Source organism: Rissa tridactyla, chromosome 7, assembly GCF_028500815.1.
Source record: "Rissa tridactyla isolate bRisTri1 chromosome 7, bRisTri1.patW.cur.20221130, whole genome shotgun sequence".
NCBI lineage: Eukaryota > Metazoa > Chordata > Aves > Charadriiformes > Laridae > Rissa > Rissa tridactyla.
The window spans coordinates 34,135,781-34,161,039 of NC_071472.1; the positions used below are offsets into that span (position 1 = coordinate 34,135,781).

General features: G+C 41.0%; 1 protein-coding gene across 7 annotated transcripts in view; it reads left to right on the top strand.

Moving 5' to 3' along the window:
- Positions 1-25,259, top strand: part of ANKRD44 (ankyrin repeat domain 44) — a 147,846-nt gene that overhangs the window by 86,919 nt on the left and 35,668 nt on the right. For 5 of the 7 annotated variants that reach the window (XM_054209508.1, XM_054209512.1, XM_054209506.1 and 2 more), the window contains exons 5-16: positions 327-527; positions 2,635-2,722; positions 5,035-5,177; positions 6,577-6,789; positions 8,266-8,344; positions 11,548-11,662; positions 15,146-15,228; positions 16,568-16,631; positions 19,078-19,146; positions 19,902-20,042; positions 23,404-23,487; positions 24,483-24,594. In XM_054209508.1, the coding sequence (XP_054065483.1) occupies positions 327-527; positions 2,635-2,722; positions 5,035-5,177; positions 6,577-6,789; positions 8,266-8,344; positions 11,548-11,662; positions 15,146-15,228; positions 16,568-16,631; positions 19,078-19,146; positions 19,902-20,042; positions 23,404-23,487; positions 24,483-24,594 (1,392 nt within the window). The remainder of the gene's footprint in view (positions 1-326; positions 528-2,634; positions 2,723-5,034; positions 5,178-6,576; positions 6,790-8,265; positions 8,345-11,547; positions 11,663-15,145; positions 15,229-16,567; positions 16,632-19,077; positions 19,147-19,901; positions 20,043-23,403; positions 23,488-24,482; positions 24,595-25,259) is intronic. The other 2 variants (XM_054209507.1, XM_054209511.1) reach the window with 1 other exon arrangement.

Sequence of the window (25,259 nt, forward strand, 5' to 3'; positions counted from 1 at the left end):
AATGAGAGCACAGTTATGATGACTGAGATACTGAAGGTTAATCAACCGAACAGGTTGAGCGTAGGCAGCTTTGCATGTCCTAAAAATCCAATTGGGAAATTTTGATTGTGAGGACACTGCTCTAAATGACAGGAAAGGTGGCATTTGAATCAACAATACCATTTCTCTAACCTGGGAGGTTGTTTAGATAAATGTTGTTCTCTTTCCCTCCTCCTGGCCATGTCCGCTATGCATAAGTAATATGGATAGGTAATATCACCAAGCTGTCAGGAACGTGGGCATTTATTCAAAGTGCTTGTTTATGGGTATAACTGTTGCTGTTGCAGGAAGCAGTGCAAGTATTGATTAAGCACTCAGCCGATGTCAATGCTCGGGACAAGAACTGGCAGACACCATTGCACGTGGCTGCTGCAAACAAGGCAGTGAAGTGTGCGGAAGTCATCATCCCCATGCTGAGCAGTGTCAATGTCTCTGACCGCGGCGGGCGGACAGCGTTGCACCATGCAGCTCTGAATGGCCACATTGAGGTGAGTTGTTTACGTGTGTAATTGATAGTCGAGGGAGGTGATCCTGCTCTTGTGAGACCCCACCTGGAGTAATGCGTCCAGCTCTGGGGACCCCAACGTAAGCGAGTCCAGAGGAGGGCCGCAAAAATGATCCAAGGGCTGGAGCACCTCTCCTTTGAAGACAGGCTGAGAGAGTTGGGGTTGTTCAGCCTGGAGAAGAGAAGGCTCTGGGGAGACCTTACAGCAGCCTTCTGGTACCTGAAGGGGGCCTACAGGAAGGATGGGGAGGGACTCTTTATCAGGCAGTGTAATGATAGGACGAGGGGTAACAGTTTCAAACTGGAAGAGGGTAGATTTAGATTAGGTATTAGGAAGAAATTCTTCACTGTGAGGGTGGTGAGGCACTGGAACAGGTTGCCCAGAGAAGCTGTGGATGCCCCATCCCTGGAGGTGTTCAAGGCCAGGCTGGATGGGGCTTTGAGCAGCCTGGTCTAGTGGGAGGTGTCCCTGCCCATGGCAGGGGGGGTGGAACTAGATGATCTTTAAGGTCCTTTCCAACTCAAACTGTTCTATGATTCTGTGATTTATTTTCCTGGTTCAAACAGTTGGCTTGCTGTGGCTGGGTCTAGATGGAGCCCCATATCCCCTCCCCCCACAATTCCTATCATTCAGCTGTTTTCCAAACTGTGTGCCAGGTTTCCTACCTGCAGAAATGAAAGAATGGCTGGAAAGTACTTGTAGAAAGCCGGCATGCAAGTGTGCATGCAAACTTGGAGAGCTGGTTGCACCAGTGGCTCTGGCAGCTCAAGTGTGTGCTTGGCTCTTTTGAGCTTGACTGCCTGTGAAAATAAGAGCAGCATAATGGAAAGAAAGGAAAACTGGGGGATTCATTTCATACTGAAGAAATGTTCAGCTGTGTGAGATCCAGTCAGTCTGCTTTTCTAATTAGTCTTCTGGAAAATGTGCTTCTGTTTTTTCTACTTATCTTACACAAGCAAACCCTTCTAGTCTAATTACTACTTCTATATGAAAAAACACGCTTGTAAATAAAGCCCGTATGTAAAGGGTTTTGCTAGTGTGTTTAGATCTGGGTGAAAGGATCCTCATTTGCCCGTTCCACACCTGAAGATCTAGGTATTGAATAAAAACTTTGAGTGAAAGAGTAGGATTCTGTCAGCAAATGTTGATCAGCTGTACTATAATTAAAGGAAGGAAGAGGAATTGTGGTTCCTGTAAAACAATTATGATGTTCGGCCTTTAAAATACTGCACTGTAGGAAAAAGATAGTAATGCTTGAGTCTAACCATCATAACCTAAAGCTCCTGAGCTTTTGGATAGAAAGTATCAGAAACGTTAACTGAATATATGCTGTTAGCTGATCTCTTTACTGTGGCAAAGCAGTGTATGAGAAGACGACGATTGTGCTGCTCTGTAATTTATGATTTTAGAATGTTTTGCTGGAAAAGACAGCTGTTGAATGTGTTTTCCATTTAGTTTTCTGTCTCTTTTTTCCTGATTTTTCTTACCTTTAACGTTGGATGATAGGCAATGGGGAAGGCAGCTTTTCACCTCTTAGTGATGCTATCTAAAGAGCCAGCGTCATATGCAAAGCAGCCTGGTGCCCATCCACACTGCCATAGGCACCTGGGAACTTAATGAAAATCACTGTGCCATGCTAAGAAATTGACGCTCCTTGTTGAAAGATCAGGCAGATACTAGGATTTGTTACCTCACCAGTCTGGAGGAATCTTGTCCCAATCCACAAGAAACCCCCTTAAATTGGTCTTAACTTAGAGCAATGTTTCTCTTCCAGGCCTGTTTCTCTTCCAGGTTGTTTGCCAAGCTCAGTTTGAAGCACACTGGAGTAGCAGTGCCCTGCGTGCTCTCAGCCAAATCTGTGGACACAGAACTTGTTCTGGTTACTTGTGACCGTCACCAGTCCTTGTCATTAATGCACACAGCTTCGAACAGTATTTGTGTAGTTCACGAATTTATCACTCAAAAGCAGGATTTTGAGATCCTAACTTTATTGCTAGAATGATGACTATGGAATATGAAGATGAAATGATGAATAGGTTATCGAGTGTGTGACCTACAGGGTTGGCTTACTTGCTGTTGTTATTTCTAGATGGTGAACTTGCTCTTAGCCAAGGGGGCAAACATCAATGCTTTTGACAAAAAGGACAGAAGAGCTCTTCACTGGGCAGCGTACATGGGTAAGGCTCGGGCTGTTGCTCCTTCTTTTTAACTTCCTGTTGACAAGCCAACAACATGTTTTAAAATGGACAAGAGCAGACCAGGCCATGGAAAGTGAGTGCTGTAGTTACCCTGAAGAAGGAAGGGTTCAGCCGATCTAAATACACAGTGTCCATTTACGATTTTGCAGCTGGTGAGGACTTGGCTGTGCTTTCCTTTTAAAGACAATTAATGTGAGCTTTTTGTGTTGCTTTTTTCCTTTTTTTTTTTTTCCCTTTTTTTTCACCGTGACTCTTAAGTCCAGCCTAAAGTATGTTTGGGCTTGACAAAATACAGATTATGTTTGTGGCTCTTTCTTTTTTTTTTTTGCTAAAAACTACTTTATATAAAATGCAGATAAATACAATCATAAATTTTGCTGTTTATCTCTGTTTATAAGTAGCTAAGTTATGCTATTGTTAGGAAGTGCTTCATAGCCTTTCCTCCTGTTAGGAGCAAATTGTCATCTTTTATTCTAGAGTGGACAAGAGCAACTGATTCATCTGTTCAGGACATCAGTGGTATTACCAAATACTACTTGAATAAATCGATTGACCTTATTATTCCTTTCAAGTTAAAGGAAAATGTCTCATTGTGAATTATTATGATTTAAAAATGCTAAAACAAGATTGCCTGTGATACTGGTCACTCCTGTTCAAGAGCTTTCATGCTGGCCATGCAGTGTATTCCAGATCATAGTTCATGAAGTGTTGTGTGCCCTCTGCCAGGAGCTCTTTCATCTCACCTGTCAAATTCTTAATTTTAATCCTGGCACTTTTGGAAATGAGATAATAGGAGACTTCAAACTGTGAGAAAAGCATATTGTGGGTTTTTTTGATAGGCACGGACAGATGGAAAGACTCTTGCCAACGAATGTGATTTGGCTTTTGAGCTAGTGAGCTTTGAACTCCACTATGTAAAAGTGAAAGGCTTTTACACTGTGCTGTGCAACTCCACATTTCTTTTGCTCTTCATTCTTTTCACGAATTTATGATGTGCTTTTCAAAATGTTTAGATAACATTTAAGGTCTAAATTAGCAATGGGATTTAGGAGTCTCTAGTGTAATTTGGACAGAATTTAAATAATGAGATCTGAGTATCTTATCCTGTAAATTCTCTTGTAATTTCTTGACTGGTTACATATCTTTGGGCACTTTGGACTTTGTCCGTAAAGTGTCCCAGGTCCTGCACATCACCAAAAGCTGCCTCTGTCATGAAAGTGCTGTACAGCTCAGGTGATGCACAACGTTATATGGTGTTTGACAGAACAAATTATTCTAAGACAGCCAGCTCTGCTTCGACATGAAGCAATAAGGTCTACTCCTCAGTTAGCCTTGATTTAATTTTGGTGGTTAGGGCACTATCTGGGAAGGCAGGCCAGATTTGAAACTTTCAGGGAGAGGAGGAAACTGAAGATACAGGAGGGTTATAAGTTGCATTTTGAGGTGCTCAGCTCTTCCCCTGTGTTCTGTAGGGAGATCTTAATTCAGGGGTAGGGATTTCACTCCTGAAGACAGATGTCCCATTCATCTGGCAGTCAGCTCTCAATCTGCGTGACTCTTGAGGCAATTATTTGAGTTTGCAGACTAAGTATGTGTGTATAGACAATAAGTTCAGGTTGAAACATTTTTAGACCTATATTCAGGATTTCTTGCAGAGTTTTGTGTTAATGATACAGCTTTGGAGAGCCAAAAACCTGATACAAAGATCAGTGGATTCAGTAGAAAATCTTGTGTTTGTATTGGTAGGCTTTGGATCAGATTCTGCATTCACTTTTTTTCTGTGTCCTCGATTGTGCTGGAGAAGAGGATACCATCATTTTATCATTTATTAAAGTTATTTTGTATTGCTAACAAAAAATGACCAGTGTTAGCAATTGTATCTGCAGATGGCATCAACAAGATGCTGTTTTGGGAGATTTGTATTGTCACGCTCCTGTGCTCTGTTCTTCCTGGAACACGGAGAATAAACCACAAACTTCTTAATTTTAGAAAAATAAATGGGGAAGAGGTGAGGTTTTGTTCTTTTAATGACTGGAAAACTAAGTCAGTAAAGAGAATTTTAACACATCTGGTGAAGGTGAATGCGTATTGCGTGGATTTCTTGACAAGGCCTGGAGCTAGGATTAAGAATATTTACGAAAATTTTTTTTTTTTCTTCCCCCTCCTAAAACTGTAGGAGCATTGTGAAACACCAACGAAAGGGGCAGTTCATTAGCAAGAAAGCAGTAATCTGGGAGAAGTGATGCTGTAGGATGGTATACTCATTGATTACTCTCTCTCATCTTTTGAAGGTCACCTGGAAGTTGTTGCCTTGCTGATTAATCATGGTGCAGAGGTGACTTGTAAAGACAAGAAGGGTTACACCCCACTTCATGCAGCTGCATCCAATGGGCAGATTAACATTGTGAAACACCTCCTTAACCTGGGGGTAGAGGTACGTGATAACGTGCTCTTTGTGGCTTCCATGTTTCTCTCTATGTGGAGATACTCCTTTCTTATGGATGCTGCTGCAGACATTGGCAGAGCTTTTAAAGACAATAGTTCCCATTTTCTGGACCATGAAAGAACCTTTGTGCTTCATGTGGCTTATGAGTTCAAGAGCAGGAAACAATCTGGAATAAAAAATGCCTGGTATGGACAGTAAATTGCAAGCTACCTTGCTGAAGAAATCAGGAAATATATGCTGTTCCTGCAGAGGAAGATGGAATAATGAAATTTCCCTTGGCTCGGCATTCTCTTTGATATGATGAGCGGTTGTTCTCAACACTGCGTACTTTACTAAACTGCAGTTCAAGTTGTTTAAATTTAGGAACCTGTATTTCCTCTGTAGCTGACGGAGGGAAGGAGAAGGATTATTTTCACTCTGGAAAAGAACTTTTTTTCAGGGCACAGACTTCTCTTAGTGTAATATTGTCAACTCAGTGGTTCAAAGCAGCAGTGACATGACCAGAAGAGCCTGCAATGGTTCATCAGAGATGTCAGATAAAGCCATTGCATTTGCCAGCTTTATAACCAGCCGAGTTGACCTGCCAAAAAAATGTCAGAAGTCTGTGTTCACAGGCTGTTGACTGTGAAGTTGAAGGGGAATAGGCGTTTCCTGTTATTAGCAGTACTATGCTAATAACTACCTTTAACTTCCACATTGTCCACCACTGGGGATATGATCTTTGAGACGCCTGTGTTTTGTGGAAGAGTATTCACGTCATCCCCAAGTCTTTTGTACAATCCGTCTTGTCCTATTTTACAGAACAGCAGTTGAATACTAAGCCAGACGTCAAGAAGTAACATAATCGTAATTACATCTTTATAATACTGAGCTACTGAAAGTGGTTTCTTGTTGAAGTGTAAATGGCTGTAGTTTCACCTTCCCTTCACTCAGACACCTTCACTGCCTTCTGAAAAGAATTCTGTGGAAAGAGGTCTTAAGCCTGATTCTGTTCACAAAAATGAAATAGTCAATGTTTTAATTTTTTTTTTTTAATAAAGATTGTGAGCTTTTTATTTATCCTACTTTCCCACTTATATGTAAAAGCTTTCCATCTTGTTAGGACTTTTTTCATCATTATCATCATTACATAGTCCTGCTATCGGCTTTAGGTTTCACACTGGCTTTTAGAAATTGCCAGTAGGATAAAAAGTTAATAATAGTAAAGGTAAAGCATTCCAAATTAAGCTCTCTGGGAATATATTTTTGTCAATGAAATTTTCTGGTGAGAAATATACCCTATGACAGTTCAAGCCTCCAGCTATTTCCATTTGTAGTATGTGATGCATTATGTAAAACGGTAAGTTGATGTCTGTAATTTTAACTGTGTCTCCTTGTCTCGTTTTAGATTGATGAAATGAACATCTATGGAAATACTGCACTTCACATTGCCTGTTACAATGGTCAGGATTCTGTTGTTAATGAGCTGATTGACTATGGTGCTAATGTAAATCAGCCTAATAATAACGGATTCACTCCCTTGCATTTTGCTGCTGCCTCCACTCATGGAGCACTGTGTCTTGAACTGCTGGTGAATAATGGGGCAGACGTCAACATTCAGGTAAAACTTGCATTGCAGCTCTTCAGTTTTACTTTATCTTATTTTGCCCACCTCAGGAGACTGGAAACTATAACAATGAGTACAGCATGGCTTTAAATCCTTGATGGAAGTAGAGTGACGCTGAGAACGTTGATCATTAAACTGCTTGGATGAGATTACTTCCCAGCAGAGGAGCTCTCAGTGCCTTGATAAATATAATGACAGCCTTAAAATCTAGGCCAGCCACTCTCCTGAAGGCATGAACCACTACTAAAATATAGTCCCAGGAGCTCTGTTAAAATGTTATCTCAGGGAGTGGTGACCAGTGAAGGAACTATTCCTTTCTGGTGTTTTCCTTCCCTCTACAATATGGATTTAATTAAACTTGATTCTAAAAAGTTCCTTTTGACTTTCCTGGGGAAGTAAGAACTGAAAGTTATTTGTTTACCTATTCTAGAGCCTGAGTTTACAAAGTTTGATTCTGTTTAGGATATCTGAATGCTCTTGAGATACAACTGACACATCTTGATGAAGTTGAAAGGGACCTGCTGCTATCCAACAGAGGGTACTGGTAGTTACTAGAAGACTTGAGATCTCCGAGTTCATATAAGATTTTGACTATTGATTGACTTTGATCTTTGACTAAAGATTTGTACTTTAAATTCTGTGTGTTTCAGTTTCCCATCTGTAAAACTGGTCTCGTAGCACTTAACACCTCTGGCAAGTCCCTTGAGATCAGTGAATAGTCAGTGCACTATTTAAACACAGAATTATTAAAATGAAATTAGGGATTGTGCTTGCCAATGAACGTGAAACTCCGTGCCAGTAAACATGAAGTGATGCATGTAATGAGGCTGGTACCCTTCCCTTGCTATTTTCTCAGCTCCTTGGCTTCCCCAGTCTCAGTTTCTTTCTCTAGAACTCAAACCATTGATCTCTACTCATTGCACCTTTCCTTTCATATGCTCTCCCTGTTTTCTGATGGTCTTTTGTAGACATCCTATTTTTGATTGTGTGGAAACTTATTAACCAAACCTTTTTAATAGAGTGGCTTTTACTCTGGGATGTATCTATAAAATGCAAATTGACAAACGGGATATAGTTCTTGAATCTCTCAGAGACTGCTCCTACTTAGCTTTCTGGTTCCTTTGCTGTTATTTCCCTCGTTACAAGGGTTAGGGAAAATAATGACTGAATGGGAAATGTTACTTAAAAATAATATTCAAGAGTAGTATCTCTAGGTTTCTAGCAGGTATTGCATACAGCCAGGCTGTAAGGACAGGCTTCACTCCAGCCCATTTTCTACTTATTGCTGAGTTTTACTTATATACTTATACCTTCTGCATTTACCATCATGTATAGATTCAGTCCAATAGACTTTTGAATCCAGTGGAGGTTTTATCTGAAGAATAGCTGTTGGATGTTGAGCTGAGACACTTCAAATTTTACCAGTGCTTTATGTGCTAAATGGTTGTTTTTATGTTTTGTTTCTGTCAGAGTAAGGATGGGAAGAGCCCACTGCACATGACAGCTGTCCATGGGAGGTTCACACGGTCGCAGACCCTCATTCAGAATGGTGAGTTTCTGAGCCTGTTCAACAACTCTCCAAAAGATTAGGTATTTCTGAGGTTGCAATTTTTAGTTGTTCTGATGCAGAGTGCCAAAAGACTGCTCTGAGAGCTGCTTAGCTCTCTCCATCAATTTCTGGCTTTGAGCTGCGCTGACAGCTCTCATTCCAGTGTGTCATGACAAGTTGAGATTTTGGTTGTTAACAAAATCCCATAAGCCTCCAGCCAGTGGTGGTCCAGCTGGTCTGTTGTCATTCTTAATGTCAAAACAAGAATTCAAAGACGTATTTAGGTCTTTTTTTTTCTTTTTTCTGCTGAGAAGCAAGCACAACTTTCTTTCTAAAATTATTTAAAAACTAAAAAAAGAAAAAGTTTCTAGTTGTCTTCCCATGGGAGGTTCCCTGGTGTTCTTAGAGCTCAGCCCATTTTCTCTACCCTCCACTCATCAGCTGTACTTCTCTCACCTCCCTTAGCTCCACTGCTCGCTGCTGTCTTCATTAAGTGTTGAATAAATACTCAGGAGGGTGGGCCAGCACCACCTTGTTTGTTCTGGCATAGCCAGCATTCCTGATGATCAGTCATTTATCAGGTATCTCTTTTGTCCAAGAATACTACAGAGTATAACAAATATTATTGTTGGAGATCTGGTAGAGGCCTGTTTCTGATTGACAGAGGTTGCTGTTACTGATTGTTTTACTTATGCTTCCCAGCTTTAGCCACTATACCAGTCAGGATGGGCTGGGTTGGTTGGTTGGTTGGTTTTTTCGTTTGTTTTCCAAAATCCTAACCTTGGAATTTAAGCGTGAGGTGTTGAAGATGACTGAACAGTTATGCTGTAAATGTAATGACACATTTACACCAGATTTTATTTTAAAATGGAGGTCTTCAGTACATTATTCTTCTTTCAGGTCATCATGCAAATTGTTGTCATATCGCTCCTTGGATAAATGAAATAGTAATAATAAAAGAAGTTTGGACAAACTGGAAGAAACTGTGCTTTAATGCAATTTTTAGTTGCCTAGTCAAATATGCTTTCTGACTTACAGCTGTTGTTTGCTGTCGGTTGGATTTGTGTGTGAAAGGACTGGCAGTTTATCTGTCCTTCACGCCTCTCTATTCCTCTTCAAGTTATGTGGTTTTCACTTCTTCACTTTCTTCATTTGCTGCCCCACTAATTTTAGTATTGTACACAGGTCTGATTGCAAGTGACTTTATGCCTCATTGCCAGGGAATATTGTGGAAGAGAGAAATGTCAATGATTTAAAGAAATGGAGATTCATTCTGCAGTACTTAATGATGTCTCAATTTCTGGCTGCTGTCTCTAGCGACTTGTAGGGGAAGAATGGATTACCTTAAAATTGGAAAGTTGCAAATGTGATACCTATTTTTAAAAATGGGGAAAAAGAAAAGTTGGGAAATCTTACACAGGTCAGCCAAAATTCTGAAATGAGCGAATGAACAAACTGTTTATAAACACTTAGGGAGCAGTGGGCAATATCTGGCATAGATTTCTCAAGAGTAAAAGATGCTGCAACATTATAATTCCCTTCTACACCAGGGTAATAGGCTTTCTGAACACAGCACAATCCTCTGAGTTTTCTGTGGGCAGGTGATGATTGTGGACACCTCCGCTGGTGAAGGCTCCAGGGAACCTGATCTGGCATTTCACTGACCTTTATTTACTGTAAGAAAATACTGTGTAGTGCTTTACTAGAACTTTTCTTGTTGCAGTTATGGCCTGTTATCTCTTGTGAATAGTGGACATGCAGTAAATATTACCATATCCTGATGTTAGCATGACTTTTTACATGCTTTCATGAAGTATTCTCACAGCAAACTAGTGGAGTATTAATATATTACAGTGTTGGTGCATAACTAGTTGAAAAACTACACTCAGAGGTTAGTAATACATGGATTGTTGAAATGGAAGGTGTAGTGAGGGGGTTTTCAGTTTCCCTCCGGGGTCTGGAACTATCCGTATTTTCATTAACAGCTTGAATAGTGGAATAGAAAATGTGCTTTTAACATTTGGAGAAAACATGAAGTTGGGAGACTTAGTTTGACAGAACATGGAGTCAGAATGGAAAACGATCCTGTGAAATTGGAGACAGACATTATAATGCAAGCGAAGCAAAGGAAAGATCCCCCAGACAGGCAGGAGTATCATTTCGACAAGTTCGGAATGGCAACAGCCAGGTGTTTACAGTAAGGCTCCTCAAGTAAGGACCTGGGGTTTACAGAGGATCAGAAGCTTGTTGACCACAAATCAACAGTGTCATGGTGCTTAAAAAAAAATAATCAACAACGTACATGGTGCTGTACAATGTACAGGAGTGTAGAGATAGGAGAGTAGCCAGCAGGCATGAAGTAATCCTTTTGCTCAACTCAGCGTTGGGAGACGTCAGCTGTAGTACTGTTTCTGGCTTTTGACATTTTACTTGCAGAAGAATGTGGGCCAGCTGGAGAGGACTAGGGAAGGACGAGAATAGTTGGAGTGCAACAAACCTGACTTAGGAGGACAGACTGAAAAAAATTACAGTTCCTTGGTCCAAAAAGAAAAGAAGGACTTGACAGCAATCTTTGCATGGTGAAAAGCTGCAGTAAAGAAGAAATAATCTATTTTTCCTGCTTATGAGAATAAAACATGAGATGACAGGCTTAAATTGCAAGAGGAAAAGTTCTACTTAAGCACTGTTTGGTTGTTCTTTTGTAAGACACAGAGAAAGCACAGAACACGCTTGCTGTTTGCGGTGTGTTCCTGTTGGCCTCTTGAATGAACTCTACTTAACTTTGTTGTCTTACAGGTAAGGTTCAGTGGCAGTGTCTTTACGAATCAGGGCAGAGTTTTAGCAGTTTATTTTTTTTTTTACTTTAATTCAAGGCATCTGTTTGTACCTTTAGATGAGGAGCAAGTCTGAATGATGTACTTGACCATTGTATGTCATCCTGTTCTCCTGTTTCCCACCACTTTCACCCACCACTTTGGGGAGGGGGGAAAATGCTGCTGCTGGAGAGGGAGGTGAAAATGCTGCTGTCAGACCACGTTCAGTACCAGTGGCTGACAGCTTGCTTTGTGTTGCTTCTCGGTCTCTGAATTCAATGTCTCTGGCTGGACTGCTTATGCTGCATTCTCTAGAGAGAAATAATGTTTGTGGCCCCTGGTTCATGCTTAACCTTCCAGTGTTAAACTGTATGAAAATGTCTTTTGCAGGAGGGGAAATCGACTGCGTTGATAAGGATGGTAACACCCCTCTGCACGTGGCTGCAAGATACGGACATGAGCTTTTGATTAACACCCTCATAACCAGCGGAGCTGACACTGCCAAGTAAGTGGCTGAAGTGGAGCTGTTTCTAATGATCAGGTGTTATGTCCGATGCCTGGAAACAGTTCACTCCTCAGGTTCCGAAGTGTGAAGTTTAAAATGGATAAGCATAATTGTACTGTACTTCAGTGGGTGACCTGGGGCTAAAATATGAACGCTTGGGAAGTGCAGAGGGGAAGGAAGCCCTGCTAAGTTCCAGTTATGCGGTTACAGGTAGTGCAAGTATGGCTGCTTTTTCCTAAAGCATTGATGTGGCACAGTGGCATATCATGTACATGAGGTACGTATGTATATAAAGATCACAGTTATTCCATAAAGTCTATAGCAAAAAGTTTGTACGGGAAACATAACTGAAAAAAATTCAGGTGCTTTCCAAGGGAATTGTGTGCACATTCCTTAGTACCTAAGCTAGCCTAACGTTTAGTGACATGGTGATTATTATTATCTTGTATCTTTTGGTATGATGTAAGATAATCAATAGAAAAGCAGTATTGCAAAGCAGATGTTACTAAGTATTTCTGATCTCAGTGTAACTAGAGCCTGCCTTGATGTTGCATGGTTTCTGATATTCATGTGGCTGAAATAATAGGACTGCTTTTATCTGATTTGCAGGTTTGGGAGTCTTTTTTTGGCTAGAAGGACAGACAGGTGAAATTAGACACATTTCTAAATGTACTTTCTGCTTCGATTCATATTTTTTTTTCTTTTGCACACATGTCAAGGCTGTACCCACAACATGATAAGTATTGTCATCTCAAACATTGGCAGATGCGTGATTTTTAAGAGTACTTGAGTATTGGTTAGTTATGTTCAGGCTCTTATGGCCTGTCAAAAGAAAATAGCAAACCTGAAGGTAAACAAAGGGGTATAAGACCAGAGGAATGCAAGGCCATGAAGGATATCTGTACCAGGTGTTCAACAGCAGTATCTGATTTCATTAATGTAAGTTCTTGGCAATTAGCTCCAGATGTCTCCAAAATATAATTTAAGAGTCTTCTGCCTAGAACCTACCATAGAAATCAGTGACCTCGCTTGGCTTACCTAGTTAGGAAAACCTGCTTTCAGATGCCAATGAGCTGGTTTTAATTTTGAAGATACATACAGCTTCCAGTATTTTGTTTATTTGCTTGATGATGTTTAAGAAAGTGGCACATTTGCCCATATTCCTTTATCAAGTACGACCATCCCCATGCAAACTCAAGAGGTGGAACAGATCTTCAATTGGCATGGATAATGGAATTCCACAGGCTTCATCTGACGTCACTGGATTTTATTAACACGGCCAACATGAAGATCTTGGTGTCTAAATAGACATGTATTTTTGCTAGCTCTTTCTCCCACACACTGAGTCCCAGTCTGTCTCTTATCTTTAGGTTTAAGTGGAAAATGAGATGCAGTGGGATAGCCCACTCTTGGAATCAGGGTTATCCAGTTAGGAATTTCTGTTTCACACGTGGGTGACTGGAACACTGATCGAATAAAATACTTTTTCCAGCAGCAGAAATAAGTGAAATGAAAAGTTGGCTCAGAGATACCGAGCTGATCCAAATGATGCTACTGTGCTAAACAAGGAGCATTGAAACGCTGGGAATGGGCTTTCGTATGTGCTGCATGTATATAACTCTGGCTGAGCTCCCTGAACTGGCTTTGAAAAGAAAACTCTGCAGCACTGTTAGCAACAACTGCAGACAGCTCAGTCAGTCTTTGAGGTAACTGCGTTTAAAGGGAGATTGTGTAGGTGATGGGAGGAACCAGTGTGAACAGTGCTATAGAAGTGTGACACTGGTTAGCAGATGTGCAGGTAATGTATTTCGATGGAAACCAGCCAAAACATGTGCTGGGTGGAAATCTTGACCAAAAAGAAGAAAAATATTGCTCTAGATAACTAGGTGGAAGAGGAGATAGAGGGAAATGGGTGTAGGAAGAAGGACAGCAATACAGAATGTCCAATGTTAGCTTGAATAAATGAATCCACAGCTAAAAAATGCAACCTGTTTATACAGATGCAGCTGCTTGGTGGAGCTTCTGCTGTTTCCTTCAAAGAATAGGCTGTCAGATCAACTTTCAGTAGATTTACTCTAAGATGTAAATACTGACGCTAGCAAAATTAAAATTTGTACAGCACCACAAGTCACTCCCTGATGTAGTGAAGCAGCAAGGAGGACAAATTTGATGTGAAGACAGAGGAAGGATGGGCCTGTGGATTCTGGAAAGAATGAGTTTTTAAAAGCTAACCAAAACTAGTTAAATACGTATAAAATGCTGGAGAGAGCAAGATGTCCTTAGAAACATCCACGTTTATTTTTGTCTAAGGCTTCATAAGGAAATATGATTTGTAGTGAATCTTGCAGAAAGACAGGTTTCTGCATCTTTGGATCTCTCTGCCACCAATAGTCTTGCAGAAATGAAGGGCAGATATGAATCCATCTGCTGTTGTTCAAGAGTTGGTCCTTTTTCAAAAATATATCTGCTGAAGCAGGCAGTAGGTGATAATCTTGTTGAGATAGTTGGTTTCAGAGGCTCTGTGTTTATGTGCACTTGGAGGACTGCCAGGAGGATATTTCTAGAATAACAAGATGCTATTCGCAAAACAATGCTAAATGACAGAAGCCAAGATGTCCAAACCCAAAAGTCTTCTAAGACAGTAAATAGTGGCATGCTTAGGGGCTGAACTGGGATGATTTGCTGGTGTTAATAAAAGCTGCTGAGCACTCAGCTTATTTAAAAACTATGTGGTTGCCTGAGAGATTTAGCCTAATGATAGGTGCCTACTTTTTTTTCACCCAGCATGTCTGCCCTGAGAAGTTTATGGTGTAATTGGAAAGAGGGTCATGTGTTAAACGGGCGGAAATTTGGAAGGCCTTATGAGGAGAGTAGCTGCAGCAAATGGGAAAATGAGCTGTTTAGTTCTTAGGATGTGGGAAGAAAACTGCAAGTGTCACGGCAGCCTAAAGGAGAGCATGAAGAAGAGTCATCAGCTACCCCAGCCCCAGGGGAAAGAGAGGGAAGGAGGGGAGGCTTTGCAAACCCACACGAGAGTTATCTAAAGGATGTTAACTGCAGGAAAAATGGATTTTAGAAATAATACTGAACAGATTTTGGCATTTACTTTTACCTCAGAATGGCAGCTGCAGTATGTGTAGCTGATGCAGAAATTTGTGCATCTCAGACCAGGAAATTAACTCTGAGCAATATCTGCTCTGTTGCTCCCTCCCTTACCTCGGCTTTCATCTTGAATTCTTAGAAACCTTCCTGCCACATTCTCTTCAAAGCATAAAGAATGCCAAGGTTTTGCTGTATCAGAGTATTTTCAACTCCCAAGAAGGCTGGTAAGGAAATATAGCCTAAAAATAACACGATACGAAGAATCTTCCTCAAAAAGGGTCAAAAATGCTGCCTTTGTGGAAGGAGCTTTTGATGCGTTGTGTCTGTACGCAACCCGTGTTTTCACATGGCTCTGTGTAATGAGGCTGTTGTGCCTTTCAGGTGTGGGATCCACAACATGTTCCCTTTACACTTGGCAGCGCTGAATGCTCACTCGGACTGCTGCAGGAAGTTGTTGTCATCGGGTAAGTAAATCCCGCAGTGTCTGTGGAGCTGGAGTAGTGTGTGTCGCTGCTGCTTACGGCCCTTTTATGCTCATTGTTGTGAATTGTTCAAATGAAAGACTTCCTGTGCTGCCGTGCTGGGCTGTGTGCTGCGGTGCGCGGGAGCGTGCGAGGCTTTCCTAACGGCATGCTGGTACTTCCTCTGTTGTTTGTGCCCAAAGCCCTTTTCTCCTGGTAGGCTCAGAGGGTTTATATTAATTCACCGGGAAGAGGGAGGAAATTTAGGACCCTTTTTCAAACTGTAGGAGTATAATACACCCTTTTGGTTTGGGTTCCCCCCACCCAAAGAAATAATTCAAGAAATTATCTCCTCGGGGCCTGCACTGGCGCAGGTATTTACATCTCACTGACGATGATATATTGTAAATACAGCTAAAGTGTGTTTCTGAATCCAACCCGAGTAAAGGCTGGCCAAAGCTCTCTGGGCACGGGAGCAGAAATGAGTGAAAGTGTAGTGTCAAGAGAGCAGTCTCGGGATCCCCACCAGAGCCCAAAGCAGAAGCAGCAGGAGTTTCCTGACACAGCTGTTTCAAAAGGGGCAATAATCAGGTGCCAAATCCCAAATTCTTGTTTTCCAGGCAAGAGTTCCCATGAGTCAAAAAAACACGAGGCAGATCATATGCTTTTTCTAGAAAATTGCTTCATTACTTAACGAGTAAAATGTCCTACAACTACTTTTTTCCCTAAATTTGAGTCCTGTAGGATATAAAAAAAGTGTGAAATATGGCAATTGCGTACCCCATTACATTAAACCTTGTTGCGCTCTAGCCTTGACCACCAGATCAGGAAGGAGGAGAAAAAGCTCTGGGTGACCGGAGTTAATACTGCCAGGCTTCTGTCTTTGGCCTTGTGCATCTCGATGAATATCCCTGCGGGCTCCCGGAAGCCTCTTTCCAACCTGAAAACCGCATGCGATAAAAATGGCCCCATTTCATGTTCAGACTGACTCTGTGGTTTTCCCTCGTTTCTTCATGTTTTCTGTCTTCATGTCCTGCTGTCGCAGTCCTCTTGATAAGTATCTGCCTCATAAATGCCTGTCACATGGTTTTAAATAGGGATGTGGCGCAGAGCTGGATGCGGAAATAGATGCTCGTCGACTTTGCAGCTCTTTTTATAGAGCTGCCAAACTGGAGCAGCCGCTCGCTGTTCCCGTGACAACCTCTTTCTGACTGTAGTTGCTTGCGTTCTGTTTTTTCCTAACTAACTGATTTTTCTGTCTCTGCAATGTTTCTTGTGGTTTAACTAGGACAAAAGTATAGCATAGTGTCCTTGTTTAGTAATGAGCACGTGCTGTCTGCAGGCTTTGAAATAGACACCCCTGATAGTTTTGGAAGAACGTGCCTCCACGCTGCCGCTGCAGGAGGGTGAGTAGCTGGAACTGTGGCTGTTGTAAGTTATTTTGTGGCTTCATTGCAGATTCCGTGTCAGCCAACTTGACTGTGCCATCCACAGAGGAATGTGTTGTGGTGCAAGGGAAGCAAAGCTGTCTGATGTCAAATTTTGGTCACTTGAGGCTGTCTTTTCCCAGAGCCCTCATGTAGGGGTTGCTTGCAAAGTAAAGGTGGTGATCGGATCCCCTCTACCACAGACAGCCGGGTGTGATTTGAAGCATAGGGAGGCGGAGGGTAAAACTTTCCCTTTTCAAGCTCCTGTGAAGACTGCTTCAGCTTTGGGTGAGGGTGCTGCACGCTCACCCAGGCTGTCTCTTGGCCACAACCATTGCTGAGGGCCAGCAGTCAGCAGGAAATCGTCATTTCCTAGGGCAAAGCCAGTGAGAAGAAGGGGCTGTGGCTCCTGGGATGCTGCTGGCAGGGGAGTTATTCCTGGCCTCCACCTGTGGGCTGTGTCCTTGTCTGAAAATGCAACTATGCAACAGTGCCCATCATCAGATTGCAACCCTGGAGTCCAAATGCAGCTCATCGCCCTCTTTCCCATTTTTCAAGTGCAAGTTTAAAAGTTTCTAAACTGAAAACCAACAAACCAAAACAACATCAAAAAAACAACCCACAAACAAACAAACAAACAGACAACCCCCCAACTTCCAAATTAGAAAGTTAAAAGACTCTTGTTCTCTCAGGGTGATACTTTCCTGATAAGTGCTGGGAAGCCAGAAATGGAAACAAATGAAAACTGAAATACGTCAATTTAAGTTGTAAAGGTCACATCCAGTTAGTTTAAATATTTCCCAATAATTGTCGGTGGAGTGCTGTGAAGTTAACCTAGCAAAAGGACAAAACATCTGGCAAGCACTGAGTTTTGACTCTGCTATTGGGGACTTGGTGTCTCAGAGAACAGCTGAAACGGAGCCTTAGCTAGAAGCTAGCCTGGATTCTCTGTGGTTATAGCAAGCAGAAATGGACATCCATGGCGAATACTTGGTAGTCCTTCTGGAAGTTGTTTTTTCTTCTCAGTGGACCAAAATGTATATCACACAGTTTTCGTTGTTACAAAAACCTGATCAAATTGATCCAAATACTGTTTTTATTATTCTTCTTGATAGTTGTCTCATCTCAATAGAGGAGGTATGACTGTTGCTTGGATGGAGATTATTATAGTATGGTTCAAATGCTACCTCTTTGATAAGGCTGCGCCCCAAAAGAATAATAAAAACAACCTGGAAGTCCTAAAGAGAAGGAGAGACCTCATAAGAAGCAAAAGTGGCTCATGAAAATAAACAATATTTTTCCAGTGGTTTACTACAATTGCCATCACTAACAAGTGTTTTTATTTTTAGTACATTGTGGTGAGTGTTCTGTAGCTATTTTTATGCAATAGCAATTTCGCGTAGGGATGAACATAAGCCAATATATTGCATCCAGTCTTTTTTTTTTCCCCTGGAGCTGGAGGCATTTGTTTTTTTCCTGACGAATGCCTGTTACTCCCATTGCATTAATGGGAGTTGCACGGTAACAGGAAAAGAACAAACTTCAAAGGCCTGCTCATCTGTGAGCACAAACGATTTATTGCCCCTGTCAATAAGGAGTCTTGGAAAATGCCGCACTTCTTGACATCATTTTCTGGCTGGAATCATACATTTACTCGCTTGAATTACAAAAGATGTGAGAATTCAGCTGTTTTATTTTTTATCAAAAATCACCTGGCTTTAAACAAGATGAAGAAGCAGCTATGATGTGGTAAATTCTTTCAACAGATACAAGCAATGGAGTCCAACTCATCTGCTTATATAAATGCAATATTGTTATTGACAATCACTTTAAATTGCTATGCTCTTTATTTAACAAAGCACTTGGGAGACGTGCTTAAATTTATCAATAGTCAACAAATCATATGAGAATAATCCAAGTAACTCGTGTGATTAAATCTCACTAAGTAAACAGGATTTGAGCAAAATGCTTACTGTTGAAAGCTTTGCTGAGCAGGGGTGGATTTCGTTAAATGTCACCTCTTCGTTATTAGACTGGCATTTTAAAAGCTAACGACAACTTTCTGTTAAAGTTCTCTTACAAAATACCCGTTCAGTGTGGGAAGCATTAGAGTACAGCTCCCATTGACAATCTCCTAACACACTGAATTCAGATCACGTTTACTGTGCTCTCTTTGGAAAATCAATGTTTTTTTCTTCTGCAGAAGAGAAGTTTGAATTTTTCTAGAAGGAAAAACAGAAATAGTTTTTGAAAGCTTAATTTTCTGTTTGATTGAATTTCACGTTGTAGTTGGCTGTACCCTGGTTTTGCAGGGCAAATAATACGAAAATAGTTAGAGTAACTTTTTCCTCTTTGGGGGCAGGGGGCGACACAGATACAAACTTCTGATTTGTTCATGTTTTGTTTTCTTTACTTCTCTTTCCAGTAATGTTGAATGTATAAAACTCTTGCAAAGCAGTGGAGCAGATTTTAATAAGAAGGACAAATGTGGGAGGTAGGTAAATTACAAAGCTCATTTAAAAAAAAAAAAAAAAAAAGAATCTATCAGGCCAGGAAGAAAGACCACCTCAGTCTGGAAATCATACGTTCTATGAAAAATGACAGTAAAATAAACTAGGAGTTTGGCCTTCCCTGCAGAACTGTTGCTGCTGCAGTTACATACCAGACAGACAGGTGCAGATTTCATTAGAGACATGAAAGCCATCCCACTCTCTTGAGTCTTCTGTTTTAAAAATGTCACAGGTTTTTTGTTATTTTTTCCTTATTGCTTCTCTTATTGCCTAAATTATTGTGCTTGTGTGCCCAAGACAACACTTGGGTTATGATGGGAGGATTGCTGCTATTTGACGTGCTTCCTAGAGGGTTTTTTTTTTTTTTTTTACTCGTTATGAAGTGTTGCTATGAGTGTTGCTATGCCAGCTAAATAAGATGCTGCGAGGGACACTGTGCTTTGCTCTGCCTCCCGACTGGAAGAAAGTAGCATGTATGCAGAGCAACAGCAGAGGCTGTCGGCAGGAATAGGTTGTTTGCAAGACACAGATTGAGGATCTGTATCCTATTAGGCTTTCTAGGAGCACCAGAACTTCCTGTTACCACAATATTTTGTTAAATTTGAATAACTTTGCGTTTCATCATGGGAACATAAGGCACTGATATCAACTGCTGGAAATCTGTAGGAATTAAGATTTATTGCTATTCTCAGTGGTGCATATTGGAATATGAGGTAACATATTGTCACTTATGTTCCAGGACACCTTTGCACTATGCAGCTGCAAATTGTCATTTCCACTGTATTGAGACGCTGGTGACAACAGGAGCCAATATTAATGAAACAGATGACTGGGGACGCACCCCTTTGCACTATGCTGCTGCTTCTGACATGGACCGAAAGTAAGAAAGCCTCTCTGTATTGCTTGTTTAAAGTGTATTGCTAAATCAGTGTCATTCTAGTCTCTTCATGAGGCTATGTCATTTGAGCCAAAAAAATGATCCTGCTAGCAAAGGAATTTCTCTCAGATGTATGCATGACTCCACACTGAGTTGCTCCGACTATAAGCCGCATCCCCAGATGATGTGGCATTTCAGCTCTACGGTTTACCTTCAACGTAAAACACAGTTTTGCAGCCATCCTGTCCTACTGAACTATTCTCACAGCGTTTTGTCTTCTGTTTTCCTCTGTGTGGTTTCCTCACAAGAGTAAGCTCAGAGAATTTTCTACATCTGCTTTGCAAGTCCATCAGAAGGGATGGAGCAAGAGACAGCAGAAGAAGAGGTTTTCCCAGATGGGCTGCTGTGACAGACAAACATCTGGCCATTCTGACAGGCTTTCTGGAAAAGATGGGATAAATTTACCCATTGGTCTCTCTCCACTGTCAGAGCTGATAAAAATGCTCACCCTGTCCAAACAGGTTGATTTTTAGAAACTTTAAAAAGAGAAAGGCCTGGGGAATATCCTTTGACAGAATGCACTGCTATTCTTGTGAGAAAGAGGGAAAACAGCTGCAAAACTTAGAAATCCTGTGGTTAGTGACTGCAATTTCTAATTCCCAGCTAGTTGCATATTTTGGCAATCTCTTCCTTATCATATACTGTATAAAACAGGCTCAATTTTCCTGCTAGTTCTCTCTTAAAAACATGTTGTGGTTTAACCCCAGCCAGCAACTAAGCACCACACAGCCACTCGCTTGCTCCCCCCCAATGGGGTGAGGAGAGAATTGGAAGAGTAAAAGTGAGAAAACTCATGGGTTGAGATAAAGACAGTTTAATAGGTAAAGCAAAAGCCACGCACGCAAGCAAAGCCAAGCAAGGAATTCATTCACCACTTCCCATCAGCAGGCAGGTGTTCAGCCATCTCCAGGAAAGCAGGGTTCCATCACTTGGGAAGACAAAATGCCATCCCTCCGAATGTCATCACTTCCTTCTTCTTCCCCCAGCTTTATATACTGAGCATGACGTCATAGGGTATGGAATAACCCTTTGGTCAGTTGGGGTCAGCTGTCCCAGCTGCGTCTCCTCCCAACTTTTTGTGCACTTCCAGCCCACTCGCTGGCAGGGTGGGGTGAGCAGCAGAAAAGACCTTGACTGCTTAGCAACAACCAAAACCACCAGTGTGCTATCAACATGATTCTCATCCCAAATCCAAAACATAGCACTGTACTAGCTACTAATAAGAAAGTCACCTCTATCCCAGCTGAAACCATGACATTAAGGAACTATTTTTTTGGTTTCTTGCATAGAGAGATCTGGTAAAAATACGTCTGTCTCATTTACAGCAGAATACCACCTCAAAGCTACTGCAGGAAAACTTAACGCTTAACTTTATTGTAGAAGTTTGGATGCCAGACCACAGCCTTGGTAGCTTCTTCATAATTTGCTGTGATAATACTGATATGAAAAATGTCTTCCCTCTCACCCTAAAACCTCACCAGTGCTGGGAAGAAGGCCGCAGGATCTTCAAAGATCTGTGCTTGGCATTACAAGCAGAGTAGGATTGTAGGAAGGCTTTCACCACAGGCCATTTCTAATTCTGTCTTGCCAGGGTGGGGTGTTACTCGGGGTGTTGCGAGTGGTGATTCAGTGTGTGTTTTTCAGCTTTTGGCTCTTTCTAGGTGAGGCTCCAGCATGTAAATAAGCTCTTGGTTAACTTAAGGATGTAGCTACTTTCATCACTAATTAAAAAAAAAATAACGAAAAGCTTACTTTAGTAACGTCCTGAACATTGGCAGGAATATGTGGCCTTTATTTCCCCTCATAGTCCAAACCTAAATTGATTCTGATGTGGTGATGCTGTCTTCTCATTAAATTTTCCAGTTTGAGATGTTCTGGAAGAAGCCCTATTACATAGATGAAATGCTATTTGCAATCCGTGATTTTGTAGGTCAGCATTTATTGTTTTTCCTGCTGAATGGCAAAAAACTCCCAAGGTCAGGCAAACTTAGTCCAAAGAATATTCGTAATTATTTAACTTTGGATGTGGGCAGTTAATGAACAGGGAGAAGTCTTGGTGCAGAGAGGTTGCCCAACTGTTTCAACTATTTTGGTAGCTGTTGTTGCTTACGGTCTTCAGAAAATACCCTTTCCTGCAGTAGAAATCACAACAGCATTTTCATTAAATAGATAACTGCAGTTCCTGAGTATGTACTGTTTCTCCAGATCATTGCTTATTCTGTTCAGGGAATCTTATTTTGGGATCTCACTGATTCATGGTTAACTGAAAGCAGATGCAGGTAGGACTTCAGCGTAGCACGAATACTGTCTATAAACTTACAATGTTAATATTCAAGGGAGTTATTTTATTAATAATTAAGTTTTCTCTGAGTCAGTGGATGTCAGACAGACCCTGGGTTTGTAGAACAACCTGTCATTGCTAGCGCCTGCAGGAAGAATGTCAAATCTTGATATTACAAATGGGAAATCGCATATTAAAGAAAGAACGTACTGTTCTGCGTTGTGCAGAATCCAGGCTGGAATTTGCCTGTTATATTTGGATTGAAATTAGCAAACCGTCCTTCAAGTTTTCAAGCTACTAATCCATGATGATAGCGGTTTATAAACTTACTCTGTGTTAGCCGCGGTGGCCAAGAAAGATCATAATCACAAGCTCATGATTGTAAGATCACAAATCTTAGTCTTCTGTCTGCCATCCATCCATCTGGGAAGCAGAGGTACCAAAAATGATACGGGTGTGCAGGGATATGAAGACATGCTGAGCTCTTTGAAGAAACTAAAGAACCTGACTGGGAGATCTACACAGCGTTGCCAAGATATTTCACAGAAAGCGAGGAGAGTCCAACCCAGCTAATGCAGACCGATTAGTATCAGTGATTAAACTTGCTCTACATCTTAAATGCTAGAGAAGAACCAGCAGGCTACTGTAGCAAGAAGCAAGTTGTGGTAATCCTGAGTTCCTCTCTGCAAAGGAAACAAAATGCGCAACATTGCTGTGGGAGAAACAGAAGGATCTGAGATAATCAAACTGTTTCTGATAGAAACCAGAATTTTCTGGTTTGTTTTTTTTTTTTTTCTGGTTTTCTGGGGCAGTAAACTACCATGTTGTAGTTGTCTCTGTATCTTGCAAAATTTATTAGCTGCAGACCCATGTGGTACATTCACTTAACTTGTGTAATTCTTATTGTTGGCTGGAGGAGGCCAACTCCTTGAAGAGGAGATTGGGGATGGGTGGCAGACTGCGTCAAAATCACTGGTATGGTGTTTTGAAAATAAGTTGCATTTTTCTGTCCTCTATGCTAAGAAGAAAGAATATTTTGGGTAACTCCCATGAAAATGCTGAAGAACTTGAAAGAGCCAGTGAGATGAAGGAAAAAGAAGCTGCATTGTAAGTTTGGTGTCAATAAAGCAGTTAGACCTCATTTCTGGAGAATGCCACTGCTTTGGGCTGCAGTTTTACACCCTGCTTTTGCTCATTCATTGCTCTGCTAAACACGGCGCTTGGCTTTAATGAGGGCTAACCTAAAGAAAAAAGCTCTGTGCTGTTCTCTGCGCACATATTCCCTAACATTTCTGTTTCTGTGCTTGTTGCTGTTTCTTACTTGAAAATGTACTGCTTCAGTAATTTCACAATTCTTTAGTATCGTGCACTGTCTAATGCTTTGGACTGAGTATGTATGTTGCAAAAAGAAGTAGCTAATGGCTTCCTCAATGTATTTACTCGGATTGACATTTTCATCTAGTTGCTTCATGATTTTTTTTTGTTTTAAAAATCCCCTTTTTCATGTGACAGCCTTACATTCACTACAAATTACAAGCTATGAAAGAAAGTGCTGATAACAAAATGATGATTTCTTGATGGTATAAGTGGCAAGAGCTATAAAGAGCATAAGGAATCCTTTGAAAAACACATGATTTTTTTAAAAAAAAAGCCAACAAAGAAGAAAATATATTTATGTGCATACATGCCAGGAAATTAATTCAGTTAATTTTTTATTTTTCAGCTTGCCATAGTGCGTGTTTGGAGGCCAGTGGTTTGATACATGAGTTTTTACGTGGGTAGTAGCAGTTCTAGGCTGTTTACATCACGGTACAGAGTTGTGTCATGTTCTTTCAGGTTTTATAATAGAAAATCATGTTGTAATCTAGAGTAGCCGCCGAAGCTAGGTTGAAGATTGGTTTTTGTGAAGATGATCGTCAAAGATGAGTGCGGATTTTCTGTTTAAAAACATGGTGAATGTGGGGAGCTGAGGGTGAAAAGAGATTTGAGGTGCTGCTAGAAATACAGAATTAACTGCCAGTTTTCAGTGCCACTCCTAGGTGCAGTGAGGGATGTCTGTTAAATATGGTGAGCTCACATTTACACTAGTGAATTGTCCACAGGTGTCTGGAGTTCCTTCTACAGAACGACGCCAATCCATCCATCCAAGACAAAGAAGGGTACAACACTGTGCATTACGCTGCTGCATATGGGCACCGGCAGTGTTTGGAACTGGTAAGTACTCAGGCGGTTTCGGAAGTCTCTTATCTGCTGATATGTACGTGCATACGGTAGGATTATGAACTCCCTTTACTATTTGAGTTCTTTGGATATTCACAGCTCTGTGAAAACCTGCAATATGGTGCAGTAAACTCAAATATATGCAACCAGGTGTATCTTAAAAACATGTTAATCTTGATAATCCAGTCCTTGTTCAACAAGCTGGTGCTTAAATGTTGTCTTTGAGTGGAGTTTATGTACGCTCAAATTATTTTTAACTGTGATCAAAATATTCCCAGGGTATGTGTATGTGCCAGTAGTAAGGGGTAGTTCCCAGTGCATGACAGTGTATGTGCCTTATTTAGCTGGCACATTATCTGACTTGCAAACTGAGACAATAAATAGCTTTTGTCAGCTGCATACCTGCATACCTGCAGTGCCTTTTTGCCTCTAGTGAAACAATAGCAGTATTGATAAAGTCACCATTATCAAGAATAACCTTGTATGCAGTGTAATTAGTTTATTTTTGTTGATGTTTTTAATATCCTGGACCTAAACAATTAGAAATTGCATCTTGTAAGAACCCAAAAGTTTGTAGCAAAAAATTGGATTTGGGAGAAGTATAGTATGGATTTATAGAAGTTTTTGACTTGTAAAAATAAGTGTCGTGAAGATGGGTG